The sequence below is a fragment of the Emydura macquarii genome, unplaced genomic scaffold (genome assembly GCF_026122565.2).
Source record: "Emydura macquarii macquarii isolate MOO-44397 ecotype Brisbane River unplaced genomic scaffold, CSIRO-AGI_Emac_v2 contig_762, whole genome shotgun sequence".
In the NCBI taxonomy this organism is placed as follows: Eukaryota; Metazoa; Chordata; order Testudines; family Chelidae; genus Emydura; species Emydura macquarii.
This window is the reverse complement of record NW_027130899.1, coordinates 9362-32254: the sequence shown is the minus strand read 5'-3', so window position 1 is coordinate 32254 and position 22893 is coordinate 9362. Positions and strand designations below refer to the sequence as shown.

The window sequence follows — 22893 nt, the reverse complement described above, 5'->3', positions numbered from 1 at the left end:
ATTCCAGTGCTTCACCACCCTCCTAGTGGAAAAATTTTCCTAATATCCAACCTAGACCTCCCGCCCTGCAACTTGAGATCATTGCTCCTTCTTCTCTATTCTGCCACCACTGAGAACAGCCTAACTCCATCCTCTTTGGAGATCTACAAGAAAGCAAATATACAGGAAAAACAATCAGCAGGAGGGTGTCTTTTTTATGAATAAAGAACAAAGGGCAGTTCTGATTTATCTAAGGGTGCAAACAGATAACCTGGATTCAGGAGGCAAGCCAATATTGTGTAGTGTCTCATGAAAGAGGGGTCATAGACAGCTTGTATGCAAAGTCCTGGTGAGTTATACTTTATGAGACAGGAGAGCATGTTGTTAATTAAATCTAGGCTCTAGAACATATGTTATAATTTTATTTTATATTGGTTTCCAACGCTTCTTCCTGCTATCACTGGAATATTTGTGCTTTATTAAATAAACTTACACTTGATTTCACTATAAACAACCCTGGGTTGCCCTGAGCAGCATCACACCACCAGTGCAAATTTATTCTTAGACCTCAGATGTGCCATGGATGTTTCTCTACCCTACTCACATTTCTAGCATCAGCTTTGAGATGCAAAGGTCACCTGGGAAATTTCAACCCATTCTGATTTGAATAAAGGAAACTTTTCTATAAAATCCAATTATCCTTGAATTACAGAATTAAAGCTCTTCGAATAATGAGAGGCGGAGAAATGAAATGTCAGTGTAAATACAGTTTTCCTTTCTTTTTCTTTATTTTAAGAAATTTAAAAGTTTTTAAGGCCAGAAGAGGATTTCAAATGAATTAATTAATTTATATTTCCTAATTTGTTTTTTCAAAGTAAAAAACTTTAATGAAAAATTTCATGAAAATACAATACTTCAGAAAAGGTTGACCAGCAGGAAGTTCTGTGTAGAGATCAGATGCCATTTGGTCTCTTTAGAGCTATAAATTCCTGTTAGAGCTTAGACATTCCACAGAGGATAAACCAGGTGAAGAAAAATGGTAAATTTCTTAGCTGAATAGCTTCATCCCTGTTTTCTTTAAAGCGTCTTTCACCTCCTTGTTCCTGAGGCTGTAGATAATGGGGTTCAAGACTGGAGTCACGACTGAGTAGAACAGAGAAAGTAACTTGTTCACGTCTGGAGAGAAGCTGGACTTGGGTCTCACATACATGATAAGGGCCATTCCATAGAACAACGTCACCACGATGAGGTGGGAGGAGCAGGTGGAGAAGGCTCTGTGCCTGCCTTCAGTGGACCTAATTTTAAGGACGGTGGAGATGATACAGATGTAGGACACCAGGATCAGCATCAGTGGCAGCATGAGGATGATAGCAGCGCCCACGATGATCTGGATCTCATTCCAGTAGGTGTCTTTGCACACCAGTTTCAGCAGCGGCTGGATCTCACAGAAGAAGTGGTTGATCACGTTGGACCCACAAAATGGAAGCGTGAAGACAAAGACTGTGTGCTCCAGGGCTACCAGCGTGCCACAGATCCATGAACCACCAGACAGCTGTAGGCAAACCCTCTTATTCATGATGGACGTATAGCGCAGTGGGTTGCATATGGCACTGTAGCGGTCATAGGCCATAGACGCCAGGAGGAAACACTCTGTTCCACCGAAGAATAGAAAGAAATACATTTGTACGGCACAACCCACAAAGGAGATGGTTTTGTCTTCAGAGAGGAGGTTGGCCAACATCTTGGGCAGAGTGACTGAGGTGTAGCAGATCTCCAGGAAGGACAAGTTCTGGAGGAAGAAATACATAGGGGAGTGAAGGGCCCGATCAACATTAATGACGACAATGATGAGGATGTTGCCCAGCACTGTGATGATGTAAACGCACAGAAATGCCACAAACAGCGTGATATTAACGTCTGGATGATTAGAGAAACCCAGTATGACAAACTCAGTCACAGAGGTCTTATTTCTCATTTTCTCGATCAGCACGTTTCTTCTTGAGAAATAAAAAGAAATACTACATATTAATTTGGTAAACTGTATTAAATCTATCTATCTATCTATCTATCTATCTATCTATCTATCTATCTATGTCCTTTCAACTATCTCTCCATGCAACCCTCCCTTTGTCTGTCTGATAAGAATCAGAACTGACACCTGGACCAATTCTCCTGTCACAACACAGTAAATCCAGAGTAACTTCACTGAAGTCAGCAGTTCTTATTCTTCTCTCAGTATCCCCGGCTTTCTATTGTTGTATGTAAATGAACTCAGTGAAAATACACCTGTTCTATACTAGCACTAGTGGAAAACACACTTGGATCAATGACATTATAATGATATAAAACACAGGTGTAACCAGAATCAAGTTCAATGGATTTACACTTGTGGAACTAATATCAAAATCTGCACTCAGGTCTCTTGGAGCATGTACGTTAAAATAATATATCACCGTGTATATGATTCTCAACAGGAGTGGGGTACAATCCAGGAAGTTAGACCAATATACTTCAGCTGAGCATATGGACTGGTTTATCATAATTTTACATCATGGTATTTCCAATTCTCTATATGAGAAACATATGTGGGGCCTGTGTTATTCACTGTGCTATAGAGATGACTCTTCTCCACAAGGTCAATAACAGTCTATTAACTTCAGTGCTCTTAATCCTGATCTAATTTACTTTGTCCCTTCTCTTTTCATCCCTCCACCTCTGTACCCCCATTTTATCTACACATTAACCTTCCCCTTTTTCCCATATGCCAACACTTTACTAATCCTCTTCATTTCCACCAATTCTACTCTTACTTAAGAACACAAGAGTGGCTCATTGGCTTCTGCCGATGCCAGATGCGTCAGAGAGAATGAACACTACAGAGAAATTAACGAGTGATCCATTCCCTCTCATCCAGTCCTAGCGCCTATTAGTTATAGGCTTAGGGACGCCCAGAGCATGGGGCTGTGTTCTTAACAATCTTCAATTATACCCATTGATAGACCTAACCTCCATTAACATATCTAATTTTTTTTAACCCAGTTATATTTTGGCCTTCACAACATCCCTGGCAATGAGTTCCACAGGATGACTGTGCATCCGTGAAGTACTTCCTTATTTTTCCTGCTGCCTATTAATTGCATTGGGTTAGTCCTGGTTTGTGTGTTATGTGAAAGGATAAATAACACTTCCCTATTAATTTAATCCAAACCACTCATGATTTTATATTCCCCTGTTAGTCGTCTCTTTTCTAAGCAGAACATACTTACACTAGGATAAATCAGGAGTAGTTTCATTGGAGCCAAATGAATTGCAGGAATGTCAACACTACAGTATCGATGAGGGCACATCTCTCCCTGCGTAAACCCTCTAGATCATAACTGTTAAAATTATTGTCCTCTTGAATGTGTACCTTTAAAGGGAATCAGTTTTTACTGAGTGCAGTTTTTATTTCATTTCATTTTATTTATATATGAGACCTGCTCCTCATTGAAATATGGTTGGGTGCCTAACACCCTTTGTCTTTACCGAAAGTCCTAGCATGGATTATTACAGAATAAATCTTTTGACATTCTCCCAAATCTCTGTGTCAAATTACAGTTATTTAGGGCATGGTTCTCTTCCTTCTTAAATGGAATCTTGAATAACCCCTGCAGCTCCAGTTTATCCTTGTATAACTCATTGAAATCAATGCAATTGGCCCAGTAAAAAAGCTAACCAACTATCTCATCAGATCTTCTTCTTTGATGTATATAATCATTTCACTGAAGTCCATGTGGTTCCATCAGTGTAAACTGAATGAAGTGAGATCAGAGTCGAGCAATTCATTCGCCTTTTTCATATTATGAACTACATTTGCTCGAACACCAGAATTTATGTCCCAGGGTAAATGCTAATATTTCAAAATTTCATTTAATCACAAACCAAGATGCAAAGGCAAAATCTCGGATTGTATTTTATAACATTATGTATTCCAAAAATATTTTGTTTGAATTTTAGAAACACAGGATGGAATGTTTAATTTCAATAATGTAACAACATTTCATTTTGGTACGTTTGAATATCTTCCAATGTAATTATTTTGACCAGACTAGACTAGACTAAACTCAACTAGAATAGAATAGAATAGAATAGAATAGAATAGAATAGAATAGTCAAACCTCTCTGATACCGTCCTATCAAAATTTAGAGAAAATCAATACGTTGTAATGTAAAATATTTTGAGTTAATCTAATCAGCATTCTGAAGGAAAACTTTTCTGTTGGAATATTTTCCACCAGCTCCACTATTTCCTGCAATACAGTCCCTTATAATTTTGAACTCTGGTGGATATGAGTATCAGGGCTTGGAACGTTAAAGCAGAGCACATTTCATTTCAAGAAATAACAGGAATTGAACAAGACTCATCTAGATTCAACTCATTTAGATGAGCTCAAAGGAAACCTAGTCAACAGAAGAAATTTCTCACCTCCTCCGTAGCCCAGATTCATCTCCTTTCTGTGATCGACAAATAATTCAGTCTCAGATGGAACTGGAAAATTTAACAGCTTCTTTGAAAGCCCTGGGGAACTGTTCTTTGATTGACCTCGAATGCCCCATTATATGAAGCCATCTCAGAGCTATTCAGTCAATATTCTTCCTTGCACTCAAACCAGGGCCAAATGTTTCTTGATTTCAATAAGAGTAAAATTTGGCATGGAATATTTTGCATCTTTGTTTGTGTGTGAAGCTCCTAAATCCCTTGGACACCTTTCCAAATTGCCCGTCTCATATCTAAGCAAGGACCTCAAAGTTTGGTCCAAAGGCAGGCTGCCTCCAGCAAAATGCCGCTGAGAGCATACAATTCCCACCCAAGGGAAATGACAGAATCATCACAACACACCACAATTACAGGACTGAGTCCATGCTGCTTTCAACAAATTACACCTTCCCCAGGGCAAAGAGAAGAGTCTTAAAAACAATTAATAGTGTCTTCATCGGCAAAAGCCCCATTATTTTCAACGTGAATAAGATTGGCAGAACCTGCTCCTAATTAATCAGGAGTAAAATGTTTGAAATAATCTAATCTAAATAATTTTCTAGAAAATCTAAGTGATTTACAAGCTTCAGTACCATTTTTGAAAGTGACTTAGGCAGTCAGGCCCCTCTTTATCATGGTATGTATGTTCCTAACTTCCATTGACTTGACTGAGAGTTAGAGATCTGAATCACCTTTGAAAATCTGGCCTTTAATGCAAGTAAATGGGAAAATGAAAATATTACCCCTAGACTCATATCCTCCTTGTGATGAAGAGTTAGGGTTAGATTCACAAAGGGAGTTTGGTACCTAATTGACACTTTAGGTCCCTAACTCCCAAGATTTAGCTACCACTAGTATTCATAAAACCCTGGCGGCACCTCAGTGTCTTGATGGCAATGTTCCCTAGATACCTATTTGTAAAGCTTTGGACATAAGCCCTGTGGCCTCTCTCTAAGTATCCAGATTTACAGATTCCAAGATCAGAAGGGACTGTTGTGATCACCTAGTCTGACCTTCTGTATGACACAGTCCACAGAACTCACACCAAAATAACTCCTAGAACAGATATTTATGAAAAACATCCAATCTTGATTTAAAAATTGTCAGGGAGGGAGAATCCACAATGACCCTTGGTTAGTTGCTCCAATGGGTAATTACTTCCCCCGTTAAAAATATATGCCTTATTTCCAATCTGAATTTGTCTTATTTCAACGTTCAGTCATCGATTGGATCATGAGAGACCTTTTTCTTCTAGTCTGAAAAGCCCATCATTATATACTTGTTCCCCATGTAGATATTTATATACTATAATTAAGCTGCACCTTAATTTTCTTTTTCTAAAGTTAAATAGATTGAGATCCTTTAGTCTATCACTATAAGGCATGTTTTCTAATCCTTTAATCATTTTCATGGCTTTTCTCTGAAATCTCTCAAATTTATCAATAGCCTTCTAGATTAGTGGGCAGAAGAACTAGGTACAGCATTTCAGCAGTCATCACACCAGTAGCAAATACAGTGGTGAAATAACTTTTTTACTCCAACTCGAGATTCCCCTCTTTATGCATCACAGGATTGCAGTAGCTTTTTTGGCCAAAGCATCGCACTAGAAGCTCATGTTCAGCTGATTTTCTCCTATGACCCCCAAATCTTTTTCAGAGTCACTATTTACCAGGATAGAGTCCCCCATCCTGTAAGTATGGCCTGCATTCTTTGTTCCTTAATGGATATATTTACATTTAGTCATATTAAAAAGCAAATTGTTTGCTTGTGCACAGTTAACCAAGTGATCCAGATGTCTCAGAATCAGTAACCTATCCTCTTTATTATTTTCTACTTCCCTAATTTTTGTGTCACCTGCAAATATTATCAATGATGATTTTGTATTTTCTTCCAGGTCTTTGATGAAAATTTTGACTAGCATAGGGCTAAATACTGATCCCTAAGGAACAACGCTAGACACCCTCACACCCAGTGACGATTCCCTGTTACAGTTACATTTTGAGATCTAATAATTAGCCAGTGTTTAATGCATTTAAGGGGAGCCATCTTCATTTTATATCATTCTGATTGTTTAATAAAAATGTTGTGCAGTACCAAGACAATGTCGTGCATAAGGCCCAGTATGACCCACAAACCTGGGAATATAAGCATAGCTTCGTCAGTCTCGCCTGCTGGGCCTGATCTGATAGGCATGCTCAGTGCCTGGCTAACTCCACATAAAACAGCCAGGCCTCCTCCCTCATTTCCTTTAGTTCATTGGTTATGTAACCCTGCCTTTCCCTCCTGGATAACTGGGGAGCAGGCAACACCTACCTGTGTGCCGGGGCACCTGATGTTGTTGATGGCAAAGGAGACCCTGAGTACCCCAATGGCAATGTTGGATAGATGGGAACCCTCTATCCACCTTTCTGCTCAAGCCATTTTACTTGTAAACTAAATTAGTCTTGGCGGTTCCTTCGCCTGACTGGGCCTTGTACATATTCAAAGGCCTGCCTTGGGAGCCTCCAGGAATAAACCTGAGCCTATCTATGCAGTGGGTCTAATTTACAAGTATCTATTATATGCTTAGATTAGAGTGAACACATCTTTACTTAACAACTTAAGAAAACGTGATATAACAGACTGAGATTAATTAAAACATCAAAACCATTTTAAGGGGCACATCAATAAGGCAATTAATAAATACAGTTTGCAGCAGGAAATGAAACTTAACCGCCTTATGTTTTCTCTGGTACCAGTTACCCCACCCCTCAATGTGCACTCCTCTCAACATCAGAGTTTTAGACGCTCGCTTGCACGAGCATGCTAGAAGATCTTGATGCTGGAGAAAGCACCCTGTTGGTCCAATAAAGTCATCCAGCCAAAGCAACAAGGGGCAGAGAGATGCTAACTTGGGATCTTTCCAACCTGCACAAGCCCTTTGCAGATAGGAGATGTTATACCCAGAGGTCAGTCACCCTGGATTCTCTTTACAGGATAAGACCCCTTGGTCTCTACTCAGACTCAGGCAACCCTTTACAGTTTCTTTGCCGTCCCCCTTCCCTTGCAGGCACTTTTCCAAATGACAAAGGTGGTCATTACTCACACGGCCTTCACTGCAGGCCCACCTCAGTCCGTTCTGGGCACAGAAATCATCTCTGCTCCGGATCCAGTGAAACCCAGCAATAGCTTCAAAGGTCAAAGCCCTAGCAGACTCTGAGCAGCAGCTCTTGGTTTGGACAGAGCTCAACAAAGCAATCTCCACCTCCCTGACCAGGATCTCAGCTCCACACCAAGGTGGAGCCCACCACATGCTCTCCTGGCTTCTCCCAGCAATGCAGGTCTCTCTCTCTTGCCCAAGGTATCATGGGAGTTGAAGTTCCCAACGCTGGGTTGCAGCACCCAGGATCTTCTCAACTGGATCAGTTCAGAGGCCCCTCTAGTAGAGGATTCATACAGTTAGGATACCCGTCTGGTGTAGAGGATGTCCACTGTTCTAGTCCCCTTCTACCTAACGAGTACAAAGAATTTGAACAGGTATCTCCTACCTCTCAGGTCAATGTCCTAACCATTGCGCTATGGGAGATTCCAACATAAGTCCCCCTCAATTTCGCCTGTTAATGCTATTCCGTATTTGATAAATACTTGCATATTCTTTGGCCAGAGAGTGTGTGAGAATGATTCTCTAGTGCCGTGGTAAGGGTACTCCTCTGGTAAGTGGCGGCCCCAGGATCCAGTTGCCCTGCTCTGACGACTCTAATTATTTATGTAAAATGGAACTGCATTCAACAGGAAAGGCTGAATATCCCAGAGCTCAGTGGTTGCGGCACTCACCAATGAGGTGGGAAACCCATCCACAAATCCCTTCACCTCATCAGACAGATAGGGCACTGAACTGCAGCCTCTCCCATCTCCCAGCTAAGTTCCCTAGCCTCTAAGCTAAAAGTTATGGGGAAGCTCCTGTCGCACCCAACTTTTCCTCCATTGTTTCTTGCAAGAAACCCCTCAGGAGTTTCTGTCTACCTTCAGGAGACAGTTCCGGCCTGTAGAGCCCAAGAATTAGAATGGGTCAAACAGTGGGAAGGGTGAGCAATGTAATTTAATATTCTGGTTTTTTTCCCCTCTATTTGTTTTTATTTTGTTGTTCTTTTCTTTCATTTTCACGTTCTAAAAGATTCACAGATTTTTAACCCAGAACGGGATCGAAAAAGTCCTCACTTACTTTGTTGACATTTAAAATTTTAACGAAATATTTCATTGAAATACAAACTTCAGAAGAAATTGACCAGCACTTCATTCGATAAGATACATTTCTTTATAATGCTGAGATGCCTCTCTTCGGCATTGTAGAGTCTCTTAAGAGTTGAGATATTCCCCATGGGATAATCCAGTTGAAGGAATATTGTCTACTTTTGTAGATGAAAAACCTTCATCCCGGTTTTCCTCAAGGCGTCTTTCATCTCCTTGTTTGTGAGGCTGTAGATAATGGGGTTCAAGACTGGAGTCACCACTGAGTAGAACAGAGAAAGTAACTTGTTCACATCTGGGGAGAAGCCGGACTTGGGGCTCACATACATGATAAGGGCCGTCCCGTAGCACAACGTCACCACGATGAGGTGTGAGGAGCAGGTGGAGAAGGCTCTGTGCCTGCCTTCGGCGGACCTAATTTTAAGGATGGTGGAGATGATACAGATGTAGGACACCAGGATCAGCATGAAAGGCAGCATGAGGACGAAGGCAGCGCCCACAATGATCTGGAACTCGATCCAGTAGGTGTCCCCGCAAACCAGCTTCAGCACCGGCTGGATCTCACAAAAGAAATGGTTGATCTCGTTGGAGCCACAAAAAGGAAGTGTGAAGACAAAAGTTGTGTGTCCCATGGCCACCAGGATACCACAGAGAGATGAGCCACCTGTCAGCTGGATGCAAACCCTCTTATTCATGATGGCCGTGTAATGCAGCGGATTGCATATGGCTCTGTAGCGGTCATATGCCATAGAAGCCAGGAGGAAACACTCTGTTCCACCAAAGAATAAAAAGAAATACATTTGTACGGCACAACCCACAAAGGAGATGGTTTTGTCTTCGGAGAGGAGGTTGGCCAACATTTTGGGCAGAGTGACTGAGGTGTAGCAGATCTCCAGGAAGGACAAGTTCCGGAGGAAGAAATACATAGGGATGTGAAGGGCCGGATCAACATTGATGACAACTATGATGAGGATGTTGCCCAGCACTGTGATGATGTAAATGAACAGAAATATTACAAATAAAATGGAATTCATGTCTGGGTGATTAGAGAAGCCCAGTATGACAAACTCAGTCACGGAGGTATTTCTTCCCATTTTCTCCCTCAAAATATTTCATCTTCAGAATTAAAAAGAAAAATTATATGTTAGTTTGATACTTTCAGTCAAGTCAAATTGGCATCTATCTATCTATTTATCTATCTATCCCCATACACACCCGCTATCTATCTATCTATCTATCTATCTATACATACATACATACATACATACATCTCTATCTTTTCATCTCTCTCTCTCACTTTGTCCATCTGATATGAATCCGGATTGACACCATTTTGGTCAGATTCTCGTGTTATAAAGCTGTAAATCCAGAGTAAGTTCATTAAAGTCAATGGTTCTCATTCCCTTCTCAGTTACGCCAGCTTTACATTGGGGTGTGTTCCTCACCTCAGTGGAAATGCACCTCCGTTGTACTAGCATGAGAGAGAAGAAAACTGAGAACAATGAATTTATAATTGTATAAAACACTGGTGCAATTGGAATCAGGTCCAATCGATTTATTCTGGTGGAACGGACATCAAAATCCACTGTCAAGTTTCTTGAAGTCTCTACGTTAAAGAAACACAATTAATATACCACCTTATGCGTCATTCTCGACTGGTGTGTAGCACAATCATTGAAGTTAGACTGATAAATATCAACTGAGCATATAGACTTGCTTGTCATAATTTCACTGCATAGCATTTCCAACTAACTACATGGGAAACACAGGAGGGAGCTGTGCTACAGAGATGGCCTACTTCTTCTCTTTTTTCCAGGAAATCGACAACAATCCGTTGACTTCGGTGCCATTAATCCTGATCTTATTCACTTTAGCCCCTCTTTCTTCAAGCCTCCGCCTCTGTGTGTGACCCACCTTATCTATCCATTAACCTGTTTCTTTTTCCCATGTGCTAAACCTTGTGTAATCCCCTTCATTTCTACCAGTTGTACTCTTACATAAGAACAGGAGAATGACCTCACTGAGTCAGACCAATGGTCCATCTAGGCCACTATTTTGTCTTCTAACAGTGGTCAGTACCAAATGCTTCAAAAAAAATGAACAGAACAGGGCACTGAAGAAGGGATCCATCCCCATAGTTCAGTCCCAAACATGGGGTTGCATCCCTCACCATTTTCACTAATAGCGACTGATGGACCGATCCTCCATGAACTTATGCAATTCTTTTTTGAACCCAGTTATACTTTTGGCCTTCACAACATCCCGCGGCAACTATTTCCACAGGTTAATAGTGCATTGTGCAAAGAAGTATTTTCTCATGTTTCTTTTAATTTCTGCTTCCTATTAATCATCTTTAGTTACCCATGGTTCTTGTGTTATGTGAAGAGGTAAATAACACTTCCCTATTCACTTAATCCACATCATTCATGATTTTGTAAACCTCTATCATTTCCCCCCTTACTTGTCTCTTTTCTCAACTGATCTTACTTACAGTAGGGTATATCAGGAGTAGCTTCATTGGAGCCAAATGAGTTGTGCCAATGTCATGCTACGATAAGGAAGATCAGAACACGTGTCTGTCCCTGTGTAAAACATCTAGATCATGCTAGTAAATGATTATTGTCCTCTTGAATTTGTACATTACAGAGGAATCAGTATAATTGAGTTTTGATTTGATGTGATGTGATTTGATTTTATATGATTTATCCACGAGGCCTGCTCCCCACTGAAATCGAGTTGGGTGCTGAACTCCTTTAGGCCCCAATGAAAATCCAAGCATGAATTATTATAGAATAAATATTTTGACAGTCTCCAAAATCTTTTTCTCAAATTACAGTTATTTAGCACCTTATTCTCCACTCTCTAACATGGAAGTAAATCATGAATAACTACTGATAACACAGTTTATCCTCATTCAATTCATTGAAATCAAAGCAATTACTCCAGTATAAAATTGGAGGAAAGGTATGGTGTCTATATATGTATCCTATCAGATCTTCTTCTGATGCAAATATTCACTTCTTTTATGTCAATGTGTTTCCATTAGTGTAAACACAATGTAAGGGAGGTCAGAATTGAGCAATTCATTTGCCTTTTTCATACTATTAACTACATTTGCTCAAAAAATAGATTTATGTCCCAGGGGAAATGCTAAGATTTCAGAGGGGTAGCCATGTTAGTCTGTATACAGCAAAAACGAGAGTCCTGTAGCACTTTAAAGACTAACAAATTTAATTTCTTCAGGAATAAGCTTTCGTAAACGAAGTGGGTTGCAGCCCACGAAAGCTTATGCTGTTGTTTTTGCTAAGATTTCAAAATTTCGTTTAATCACAAATCAGGATGAGAAGGCAAAATATCGGATTTTTTTTTTTAACAAAATTAAATATTTCAAAAATATTTTGTTTGAAGCTTATGAACACATGATGGAATGTTTTATTTCAAGAATTTAGAAAATTTCATTATGGGATATCGGAATAGTATCTTTCAATGTTATCATTTTGACTAGAATAGAATAGCCAAAACTTTCTGATAAAGTCCTATCAACATTGAGACGAAAACAATATGTTCCCATGAAAAATGTTTGAATTTAATCAAATCAGGAGCTTCTGATGGAAAACTGCTCTGACTATTTTCCACCTGTTCTACTATTAACTGCAGTGGATTCACATGACTTTAGACTCAGTGGGATATGAATATCAGGGCTTGAAATTTTAGAGCAGAGCATATTTCAGCTTAAGAAATACTAGAAATTTAACAAACCCCATTTAGATTCACCTCTTTTAAAATAATCCAGAGGAAATTAACATATTTCTAGTCCAATAAAAAAATGTCTCACCTCTTCTGTATCCTTCTCTGTGATGGCCAAAGAATTCAGTCATGGATGGAACTGTACTATTTAAGAGCTTCTTTAGAAGCCCCAAGGGCCTGGTTTTTTATATCCCTCTGAGGACCCATTATATGAAGTCATAACATAACTTTTAATGGAATAATTTTCCTCCCATTGAAATCAGTGTCAAACATCTACTGATTTCAATAGTAGAATTTAGCATTGAATTTCTTTTTTTGAGTTATTAAATATTTGTTCCCCAGGTAGATACTTATGTACTGTAATCAAGTCATCCTTTAATTTTCTCTTTCTAACGTTAAATAGACTGAGCTCCTTTCGTCGAGCACTGGGAGGCATGTTTTCTAATCCTTCAGTCATTTTCATGGCTCTTTTCTGAAATCTCTCAAATTGATCAATAAACTTCAGGAATTGTGGGCAAAACTAGACACAGCATTTCAGCTGTGGTCACAAATACAGTGGTGAAACATCTCTACTCTTACGCAAGAGTCCCCCATTTATGCATCACATGATCACATTAGCTCTCTTGGACAAAGGGTCGCTCTGGGAGCTCATGTTCAGCTAATTTTATACTATGACCCCCAAATCTATTTCAGAGTCACTGTTTCCCAGGATAGAGTCCTCCATGCTGTAAATATGGCCTGCATTCTTTAGTCCTTGAGGTATACATTGACATTTAGCTGTATTAAAATGCAAATTGTTTGCTTAAGCACTATTAACCAAGCGATCCAGATCTCTCTCAATCAATAATCTGTCCTCTTCACTGTTTTCTACTCCCCTAATATTTGTGTTTCCTGCAAATATTAACGGTGATGATTGTTAGGGCTCCCCTGCTCTGTCCATCTCAGCTCCCAGACACCTTCTCTGGAAAGTAACAGTCCAGAGTCCAATCAGCAGGCAATGTGATGGGTTCATTGGGGCTAAACAAGCAATCATAAAGCTGTAGCCCTTCACTCCAGTTGGGCTCCCTTTCCCATAACTGTATCCCTAAGCCCTTCACACCACTCGGACTTCCTTTTCCATAATCATATCTCTATACGCCAAGAGATTTTCCTTCCCCCCAACCATAGCTCTGTATACCCATAGAGCTCCTTATTCCCCCTAACTACAGCTCTGTACGCTGACAGAGCTCCCTTCTCCCCCTTCTTCTTCTTAATAGGCTTAATTATACCTCTAACTCTCCCACCCCCACTACTGTCCTTTCCAATTTATGGTCATGTTCTATTTTGGAGGGTCATTTGTCTGTGGGCTTTGGTACCATCTTTTATACCCCATGAGAGGGGTAGGGAGCAAGGTTACATTTTGGCCATGATCACTTTATGACCCTTCCGTGTTTCTTTCTTACATCTCCATGTACCCCCCTTGCTCTTCTTAAGCAGTTGTGTGACCTTGCCCTGGCATCTGTCTCGAAGAGGAGTCAGAGCTTTCCTTCATTTGGACATTCATATATCAAATCCCCACTACACCTCGAAACATTTTAACTACATCCCTTATCTCTTCTCACCGCAATAAAGAAAACCCATCTGTTGTGGTGTAGGCAAGAGTAACACACAATGTCTTTATTCTTTGTTTACATGTGTATATTGAAGGCCTTAGCTTTCAGGCAGGCAAGTAGGCCCCAAAGCAGGCCCAGAATACCATCTCAGGCAGATACACAGGCCTGAATTCTTATACAAACCTAAATTATATACTACTAATCCTAACAATGATTTTATGTTTTCTTCCAGCTCATTGATAGAAACATTGACTAGCATAGGGCTAAGAACTGATTCATACGAGAGCCACTAGAAATCCAACCACTCAATGCATATTCTCTGTTTACAGGTACTTTTTGAGATCTAACAATTAGCCAGTTTTTAATGCACTTAATGTGAGCCATCTGACTTTTATATCATTCTAATTATTTATGAAATTGTTGTGCAGTACCAAGACAATGTTGTGCATACAGCCCAGTATGACCCAGATACCGGGGAATATAGGCATAGCTTGGCTAATCTCGGCTGTGGGTCCTGATCCGGTAGGAGTGCTTAGTGGCTGCCTAACTCCACACAAAACAGCCAGGGAGGAGGACCTCCTTCATGAATTTGAGAGCATTGTTTAGGATATCCAGCTGACATGCGGATGAGCCCCATTCAAGTCCCCCGTACCTAGCAAGTGGAAAGGATTTGAACACGTATTTTGTATCTTTCAGATCAATGTCCTAACCACCACGCTATGGGATGTTCCAACACAAGTCCCTCTCAATCTCTCCTGTTAAAGCTGTTCCATTTTGGATAAATACTTGCATGTTCATTGGGTCAAAGTGTGTGTGAGAATGACTCTCTAGAGTGGTGGTTAGGATACTCCTCTGGAAGGTGGCAGCCCCGGGATCCAATTGTCCTGCCCTGATGACTCTTTAATTATTTATGTAAAATGGAACTCCATTCAATGGGAGAGGCTGTGGGAATCCCACAGCAGAAGCTCCCAGAGCTCAGTGGTTGAGTCACTCACCTCTGAGGTGGGAAACGCCTCTACAAATCCCTTCTCCTCATCAGACAGATGGGGAACTGAACAGAGCAGTCTCCCACCTCCCCAGTGAATACCTTAGCCTCTAAGCTAAAAGTTATGGGCAACCTGCTGCTCCACGCAGCTCCTCCTCCATTATTTCTTGCAAAAAAACCGTCAAGAACCTACATGCAGGAGCTGATCCAGATTAGTCTTTTGTGAGCCCGGGTGCCCAGATTGTGGCCCTACGCCTCACTCACACTATACCCTGAAGTATATACCCACCCAATCACTTCCCCCCAACGCCCCACATGCACTCTGGTCTGAGGCCCTGGCCCACTTGGTCTCTTTCTCCAGAAGCTCCACCCACTGCTCACATAAGAGGGAGGGGGCAGAGAGGAGAAAGTAGGAGGTGAAGCTTATGGGGGAAGAGGCCAAGAAGGGATGTGGCCTCAGGGAGAAACGCTGGCAGAGCGGGGGCAGAGCCACAGTCCAGGCAGTGGAGACTCTTTTGAGTGTGGGCCCAGTGCCACAGCGCCAGTGGAGACAGTGTAAACTCATCACACTGGATGTACCCTTGACTAACAATGAATTTCTCGGGGAAAAGATGCCGTGATTAATGATTTTACATATCCTAGTACCAGAGAATGATAAAAATGAGTTGATCAGCAATACAGGTTTCCTCATAGACTTCAGATGTCCCATTTGCAATCTTATGATAAAGGATATTCTGGTTTAGAAGTGGCTGTTGCTGAATTAGAACTGATTGACAAATGGGAGAGAAAGATGGTTGGCATTCCTCTGAGATATCTGAAATGCCTTCTGTGACATTCCCCAGGGTACAATCTGGACAGAACTAGGAGCAATGGTCTCAAGTTGCACTGGGGGAGGTCTAGGTTGGATATTAGGAAAAACTTTTTCACTCAGAGGGTGGTGAAACACTGGAATGGGTTACCTAGGGAGGTGGTGGAATCTCCATCCTTAGAGGATTTTAAGGCCCAGCTTGACCAAGCCCTGGCTGGGATGATTTAGTTGAGGTTGGTCCTGCTTTGAGCAGGATGTTGGACTAGATGACCTCCTGAGGTACCTTCCAACCCTAATCTTCTCTGATTCTATGACTGTTGAACAGCTGTGTCCCCTAAATTCTCTAGCCTGGGGTGTCTTTTACACTGCTTTGTCTGAGAACATCCACTCCTGCCCTGTTCATACAGCCTTCAGCATGCAAAATCACTCCTAGATATGTTACATGAATGCTCCAGCCAATCATTCAGGAATTAAACTGCAGAGCAACAGCAGCAAGCTCTCTAGTTCCAGGTGTTCCCCCAGAAATGTGTGGATTGTGTTATCCAGCAAATTACGGAACAAGTTCATAGAAATTCTGTCATTTCTTGAAAGGAAAATGCTATACACCCATCTTGTTGTCTCAGCTGGACTTTCCCACACACTTTAATCCAAACATACTAGTTAAGATAAAACAATAAGATAAGTTTATTAGATACAAAAAGATGGATTTTAAGTGATTACAAGCAGTGATGCATAAAAGTCAGGATTGATTACAAAAGAAATAAAAGAGTAAAACACAAACTAATACCTAATTTAACAAGCTAAGTGAATTTAAAAGCAAAAAGTCTCACCATATGCTACAATAGCCTGTACCGGCTGAAAAGTCTTCCAACCAGAGAAACTCTTCTCCCAGTTCAATGATGCTTTCTTTGTCTTTCAAGTGTTGTAGATTCTGTGAGTGGAGATGCATGGCGAGAGAGGTGATTTGGCAGCCACGTCTCCCGTCTTTGAGGATTACCTCCTGCTGGGATGCAAGCGATATGCAGTCTCTTGTGGATGTGAGGTTTAAACTGTTCCTGCGATGAAATGTAAATTTCTCTTTCACACCTTCCAGTTGTTGAAGAATGGCTGCTTCAGTCACTGATAATTCTCTGACACCTGGTTGGGATGCCAGTGTACCACTGCCTCTGAAAAACTGATGTGGGCCTGCTTCTCTTAAACTTGGAGCATGTTAAAACAATGTTGTAGAGTAGAATCTTGTAACTTTACATATAATACTGATACACATATTTTCTCAGGACAATAATGCCTAACAGATTATGAATTTTCAAAAGATATCTCACAAGGCACTCGTTGAACAAAATTTATCATTGTCTTGCAAAAGTGGTGAATATAACAGGATAGACAATCACACCTTTGAAAATAATTGCAAAGTTATAAAAAATTAACTCCCTTTACTGAGGGTGAAGAAAGAATTGCAAGGCATTTTCAAGTTCCTCTACCCAATACACATTTCTGTCATTAACTTTTTGGACGAGAAATATTTAGGAAACTCATAAAATACCAACCAACTCTAATTAAAATATCGGGGCTCTTTCTATGAAATGCAGATATACTTAGTCAGAACTACTCAAGGAGGAAGGAGCAATATAATTTTGTATTATTATTATTATTATTATTATTATTTTATTTGTTGTTCTCTTGGTTTGGTTTCATTTGTTTTTGGTTTTCTACAAGTTTCACAGATTTTAGGCAAGAAGGGGATTGAAAAAAATCCTCTTTTATTTTGTTGAAATTTGAAATTTTTATGGAAAAAATTTCATTGAAATACAAACTTCAAAATACATTGATCAGCCCAACATTTGATGCAATAAATTTCTTTGTTATGCTCAGATATCTCTTGGTCGCTTTAGCAATATAGAGTCTCTTGAGAGTTGAGCCACAGGTTAATCCAGTTGAAGGCAATATGTCTATTTTTGTGGATGAAATACCTTCATCCCTGTTTTCCTCAAGGCGTCTTTCACCTCCTTGTTCCTGAGGCTGTAGATAATGGGATTCAAGATCGGAGCCACCACTGAGTAGAATAGAGAAAGTAACTTGTTCACATCTGGAGAGAAACTGGATTTGGGGCGCACGTACATGATAAGAGCCGTCCCGTAGAACAATGTCACCACAATGAGGTGTGAGGAGCAGGTGGAGAAGGTTCTGCGCCTGCCTTCGGCAGACTGCATTTTCAGGATGGTGGAGATGATACAGATATAGGACACCAGGATCAGCAAGAAGGGCATCATGAGGACAAAGGCAGCAGCCACGATGATCTGGATCTCATTCCAGTAGGTGTCCCTACACACCAGCTTCAGCACTGGCTGGATCTCACAGAAAAAGTGGTCGATCACATTGGAGTCACAAAAAGGAAGTGTGAAGACGAAGGTTGTATGCCCCAGGGCCACCAGGATGCCACAGATCCAGGAGCTTATAGCCAGCTTCATACAGAACCTCTTATCCATGATGGCCGTGTAACGCAGTGGGTTGCATATGGCACTGTAGCGGTCATAGGCCATAGATGCAAGAAGGAAGCACTCAGTAACAGCAAAGAATAGAAAGAAATACATCTGTGCTGCACAACCCACAAAGGAGATGGTTTTGTCTTCTGAGAGGAGATTGGCCAGCATCTTGGGTAGGGTGACTGTGGTGTAGCAGATCTCCAGGAAGGACAAGTTGCTGAGGAAGAAATACATAGGGGTGTGAAGGGCCGGATCGACATTGATGACGACGACGATGAGAATATTACCCAGCACTGTGATGATGTAAACGCACAGAAACGCCACAAATAGCATGAGATTCGTGTCTGGGTGGCTAGAGAAGCCCAGCAGGACAAATTTGGCCATGGATGTGTCATTTCTCATCTCTTCCCCAGCATATTTCATCTTAAGAATTAAAAAGAAAGGCTACACATGAGTTTGCTATATTATTTATGTAAAGTAAAATGGCATCTATCTATCTATCTATCTATCTATCTATCTATTAATCATGCCAGACATCTGTTATCATTCACAAATAACTGATTATTAGACAAGGGGACTGTGTTAGATTTTATATATCTGGACTTCAATAAGGTATTTGATACAGTAGCACAAGGGTAGTAATTAGTTACATTGGAGAAGATTATGTTTAGTACAAGAATTGTAATGTAGGTAAGGACTTGGATGAAGGGGAGAAAATAACAAGTTGTGATGAAAGGCGAACCGTTGGAGTGAGGTTACTGCTAGATTTTCTCAAGGATCAATCTTGAGCTTGATCTTATTTAGTATTATCATTAGTAGCCTTGGCACAAAAAGTATGAGTGTGATAGTGAAATTTCCTCAGGACTCAAAGTCAGGAGGCCTTGCTGATACTGAAAAAGATCAGAATATTATAGAGAAAGAAATGGATAATCTTGAGAACCAGAGTAATGGAAATGGGGTGAAATTTAGTATTTCAAAGCATATGGTCATACACTGAGGTGCTAATAACGTGAATTTTTTATATAAACTGGGAGCTGATCAGTTCTGCAGAAAAGGACCTGGGGATTACAGTGGACAAAAAACTGGATATGAGTCAACAGTGTGCCCTTATTGCCAAGAAGGCTAATGGCATATTGGGCTGCATTAGTAGAAGCATTGCCAGCAGATCGAGGGAAGTGATTATTCCCCTCTATTCAGCACTGGTGAGGCCACATTTGCAGTATTGTGTCCAGTTTCGGGCCCCCCACTACAGAAAGGATGTGGACAATTTGGAGAAAGTCCAGAGGAGGGCAACAAAAATGATGAGAGGGTTGAAGCACAGGACTTATGAGAAGAGGCTAAGGGAACTAGGCTGGTTTAGTCTGCAGAAGAGGAGAATGAGGGGGGATTTGATAGCAGCCTTTAACTACCTGAAGGGGGGTTCCAGGAAGGATGGAGCTAGGCTGTTCTCAGTGGTAGTAAGTGAGAGAACTAGGAGCAATGGTCCCAACTTTCAGTGGGGGAGGTCTAGGTTGGATATTAGGAAAAACTTTTTCACTAGGAGGGTGGTGAAGCACTGGAATGGGTTATCTAGGGAAGTGATGGAATCTTCATCCTGAGAGGTTTTTAAGGCCTGGCTTGACAAAGCCCTGGCTGGGATGATTTAGTTGTGGTTGGGCCTGTTTTGAGCAGGGGATTGGAGTAGATACCTCCTGAGGTCCCTTCCAACCCTCATCTTCTATGATTCTATGAAACTCACAGAGGACAGAAAAGGCCTTGGTGTTTTAGTAAAATACAGAATGACTATGAGCCAATAATGTGACATGTCCCTGAAAAAATCATATGAGATCCTAAGATCTATCAGGTAACATATTTCTGCTCGAGATTGGCAGTTATTAATGACATCATACAAAGCATTCATCTGGAATATTGTATACAGTTGTGGTCACTCAAGTTCAAGAAAGACTAATTCAAACTAGAAAAGCTGCTGAGTAGGGCTTCAAGGATGATGAATTGAATGGAGAACCTATTTTTCAAGAGGAGCCTCAAAGAACTTGTCTTGTTTAACCCAAGACAAGGCTGAGAAGGGATCTGATGGTGCTTCTTAAATACATCAGGGGGATAAACACCAGGGAGGGAGAAGAACAACTGGAGCTAAAGGACCATGCTGGCATAAAAGCAAATGGGGATAAACTGGCCACAAATACATTTAGGCTGGAAATTAAGAATGTTTCTAACCGTCAGAGTGAAGTTTTCCTCCCGTAGAAATAATGTGAGGTCAGTGCGATTCGTTGAAATCTATGCGGTTACAGTGTAAAATAGGAGTAACGTCTTGGTGGCTTTCCATCTCTTAGAGCAGATCTTCATCTGATGTAAATAGTCCTTACACTGAAATCAATGTGCCTACATCAGTGTAAATTCAATGTAAGTGAGATGAGAATAGAGCAATTCATATGTTTGGGAGGAGGACAGGGTTTCATACGATTAACCATCTGACTAAATGACAGAATTTACATCACGTGGTAGATTCTCAGATTTTGAAATTTTATTTCATCTCAAATCAGAACAAAAAAGCCAAAATCTCAGAATCTTATGCAAAACAAAATAATCTGGAAATATTTTATTTCAACCTTCTCAAAATATTTTGTTTTGATAAAGTCAGAACAATTCATTTAGATGAGGCTTTTATGCTTGATTTTGATAAAGTTGAATAATTTTGTTTCAGCTATATTATATTATATTATATTTATTATATTAAAGTCAAAAAATGATTTTATAATTTCCTCTTGAAAACATAGATGTAATTAATATGTTCACATGTATAATGTTTTAATTTCACCAAATCAGCATTTTTGGATGGAAAACTTTTAACTATAGGAGAGTTACTCATTAAATTCATAATTTTGCTAGACATTAAATATCTTGGTCTTAATGAAGACAGTGGATTTATGACTTATTTTAAACTATCAGTAATCCGCTAACCACCCTTTTTGTCCTATGACTACAGAGCTGTTCACAGGCCAATTTACCATGACTGGTCTCTTAGAATATGAGCTAACTACTTAAGCTAAAATATCTATTCGAACTCATATTTAGCTGTGACACTCAGAGTACCTTTCCCAGATCTAAAGAAGATCTCTGTATAGCTCAAAAGCTTGTCTCTCCCACCAGCAGAAGTTGATCCAATAAAAAATATTAACTCACCTTGTCCCTCAACAATGCAGTTATGAAAATGTTGCCACCATTCTGGGGTGTATTAACAGGAGTGTCGTATGTAAGACACGGGAGATAATTGTCCCACTCTGTGCAGTATTGGTGAGGCCTCAAATGGAGTACTGTGTCCATTTCTGGGCATCACATTTTAAGAAACTGGACAAACTGGAGAGAACCCAGAGGAGAGCAACAAATGATACAAGGCTTAGAAAACCTGACCTACAAGGAAAAGTTAAAAAAACACTGGGCATGTTTCGTCTTGAGCAAAGTAGATAGAGGGAAGACCTGATAATGGTCTTCAAATATGAGAATGGTACTCAACTGTCAACTGACGGTAAGACAAAAAGTTATGGGCTTAATCTGCAGCAAGGGAGATTTTGGTTAGATATTAGGAAAATACGTGCTAACTTTAAGGGTAGTTAAGTTCTGGAACAGTCTTCCAAGGGAGGCTGTGGAGTCCCCATCATTAGAGATGTGTCAAAACAGGTTAGACCAGCACTTATCAAGGATGGTCTAGGTGAACATGGTCATTTCTCAGTGCAAAGGGCTGGACTTGATGACCTCTTGAGGTCCCTTCCGGTCCTATACATCTATACAAACACTTAGGAAACATCTACATTTGAGCTGGGAGGTATGTGGCTTGGGCTAGCCATTCAGATACGTACCGGAGGTCAAGAGACTGTGCTCGAGAATCATATTTCCTTGCTCAAAAGTAGATATACCCTTTGTTTGCAGCAAGCAGGACTGCAAATCAGTCTTCCGCTAGCTGATCTGCGCTAACTACCCATGTAGACCTTGCTACTCAATGCTAAAATTTCCTTTGACCATCCTCGGTTATGAAACAGGAGTAGATGGAAATGTGTTAAGGAATTTTTAGGGTGTGACCACTTTGGTCCACACAGGCAGTAGTACATGGGCAGGCTAGTGTAAGGTAGACCTACACTCCAGCTGGCCATGAACGAAGTGTTCATATAGACACGCCTTAACTGCGACACAACATTCAGGGCTGCAAACTAAAACAGTGCATGTGTCCCTTCAAGCGACAAAAGGAACATCTAGAGTCATCCTTCAGAATAATCCAAAGGAATTCAGCATCATTCTACTAACATAAAGAAATTTCTCACCTACCTCTGCAACCCACATCTGTCTCATTTCTCTGTTTACCAAAGAATTCGATCATGGATAGAACTGGTGTATTTAACAGCTTCTTTAGCAGCCCTAGGGAACTGGTCTTGAGACATCTCAGACTCCCCATTGTACGAATTCATAACATAGCTATTAAGAGAATATTCTCTCTCCCCTTGAAATCAGTGCCAAAACATCTATTGCTTTCAGTGGGAGTAAAATTGGCATTTAACTTGTTT

General features: G+C 40.5%; 3 protein-coding genes across 3 annotated transcripts; all 3 read right to left on the bottom strand.

The window, feature by feature from the left end:
- Positions 1-1027: 1027 nt before the first annotated feature.
- LOC137149534 (olfactory receptor 10C1-like) lies at positions 1028-1954 on the bottom strand. The gene has a single exon (XM_067543026.1). The coding sequence runs from the start codon at positions 1952-1954 to the stop codon at positions 1028-1030; it is 927 nt and encodes a 308-aa protein (XP_067399127.1).
- Positions 1955-8880: 6926 nt separating this feature from the next.
- On the bottom strand, positions 8881-9816 carry LOC137149533 (olfactory receptor 10C1-like). The gene has a single exon (XM_067543024.1). The coding sequence runs from the start codon at positions 9814-9816 to the stop codon at positions 8881-8883; it is 936 nt and encodes a 311-aa protein (XP_067399125.1).
- Positions 9817-17803: 7987 nt separating this feature from the next.
- LOC137149532 (olfactory receptor 10C1-like) lies at positions 17804-22681 on the bottom strand. Its single transcript, XM_067543023.1, has 2 exons — positions 22658-22681; positions 17804-18760 (listed from the first exon to the last, which is right to left on the bottom strand). The coding sequence occupies exons 1-2, from the start codon at positions 22679-22681 to the stop codon at positions 17804-17806; spliced, it is 981 nt and encodes a 326-aa protein (XP_067399124.1).
- Positions 22682-22893: the final 212 nt, after the last annotated feature.